The sequence below is a fragment of the Arachis ipaensis genome, chromosome B08 (assembly GCF_000816755.2).
Source record: "Arachis ipaensis cultivar K30076 chromosome B08, Araip1.1, whole genome shotgun sequence".
In the NCBI taxonomy this organism is placed as follows: domain Eukaryota; kingdom Viridiplantae; phylum Streptophyta; class Magnoliopsida; order Fabales; family Fabaceae; genus Arachis; species Arachis ipaensis.
In genome coordinates, this window is record NC_029792.2 from 28,638,577 (window position 1) to 28,639,979 (window position 1,403).

Consider the following 1,403-nt stretch of genomic DNA (forward strand, 5'->3'; position numbering starts at 1 on the left):
TTGTCATGTTTTTAAATTTTTCAAAAACTTATTTATTGTTAACATATTTTAAAATTCTTTTTATTAGTAATGTAAATTTTTGGTATTATTTTGATAATTTATTCTATTAAAAAACATTTTTAGTATTTATTTTGAAAAAATCTAGAAAATCAATAGATTTTATAATTTTTAGTCATCAATAATATTTTTAATAATGTAAAATTTGTATCTAATAATATAAAATCATTCAATTTTCTTTTGATGCTTTTGATGGTTAAGTGGTGATGATAATTTAACAAAAGTGCTTGCAATAGCACTCCTCATTTACTTTTAAGGCGGTGGCGTTTTTCTTATATATAAATATAAAAGACAGGTTTGCGGGTTGTGAGTGAGAAACAGCAAGTCACATGCATGGCTGAGAAAGGAGGAGATTCAGGAAGTGAAGAGAAGAAGGCGGTGGTCTATGGAGACAAGTACCGTACGATTCTGGAAGATGAAGTTCACAACACTCACTGGAGGCATGGTGGCCCTCCTCTTTTCGATGCCGTTAACAAGCTCTTCGAACAAGGCCGAACCAAGGTTGCTACATGCGTTTCAAAATAAGTATTTTTATTTATTTATTTGTTTTAGAAGAGGAGCTTTTCAGCAACAGTTGAGTTGTCTCCATATACACCACTTCAAATCATAAAAACAGTGACCGATATCATTATCAGACTAGATTATGTATATTGTATCTTTTGGATACCTCTTTTTTTTTTCAGATTTTGCATTAACATGGAGTGCTTGTGCTATTTTTTTACTTATTTAGTTTTTTGATTCATTAAAAAGTAATATAATATTTATATTAATTAATTATATGCAGGAGTGGCCTAAAGGGTCATTAGAGGAAACGGTTCAAAATGCAGTGAAGTTGTGGGAAATGGAACTTTCTCATAAGACTCGCTTGCAAGACTTCAGGAGCATAAATCCGGACAAGTTCATGCTTTCTGTCAATGGTAAATTAAATTAAACCTTTATTTTTCTTCTTCTTAGCCACAAAGTTGTTTTGGTTTTTATGTGTAAAGAGATGTTTTGTGCATAAATTAAATAATTGAGAATCAAATGAAGTGAGAACGTTTATTAAACTCGTCTGATTTAATTTCTGTTGCTAACTGCGAAGGTTTGGGCAAACTAATATATAGATAAAGAATCTGCGGACAAACTAATTCTATCATTCTAGTTTCAACCAAACATATACCAAGTTTATCTATGAATTTAGCTTGAGTATGTATAACCAAGAATTTAATTAAATAGAGATAGAGTAAACTATACTAAAATGATATCTCAAAGTTTACGTTTGCTGATAAAAATAATTTAAAAAAATGCTAATGATAAACAAGTTCTCGAAAAATTAAAAAATGCGGTAAAAAAATTATATATTAAAT

The 1,403-nt window shown here is 29.2% G+C and overlaps 1 protein-coding gene across 3 annotated transcripts in view; it reads left to right on the plus strand.

Annotated features, from left to right (window-relative positions):
- The window catches only part of LOC107612350 (pathogen-related protein-like), a 7,224-nt gene continuing 6,183 nt past the window's right edge, over positions 363 to 1,403 (plus strand). For all 3 annotated transcript variants that reach the window (XM_021109221.1, XM_021109220.1, XM_016314100.2), the window contains exons 1-2: positions 363 to 558; positions 842 to 974. In XM_021109221.1, coding sequence (XP_020964880.1) covers positions 391 to 558; positions 842 to 974 — 301 coding nt within the window. In that variant the 5' untranslated portion in view covers positions 363 to 390. The remainder of the gene's footprint in view (positions 559 to 841; positions 975 to 1,403) is intronic.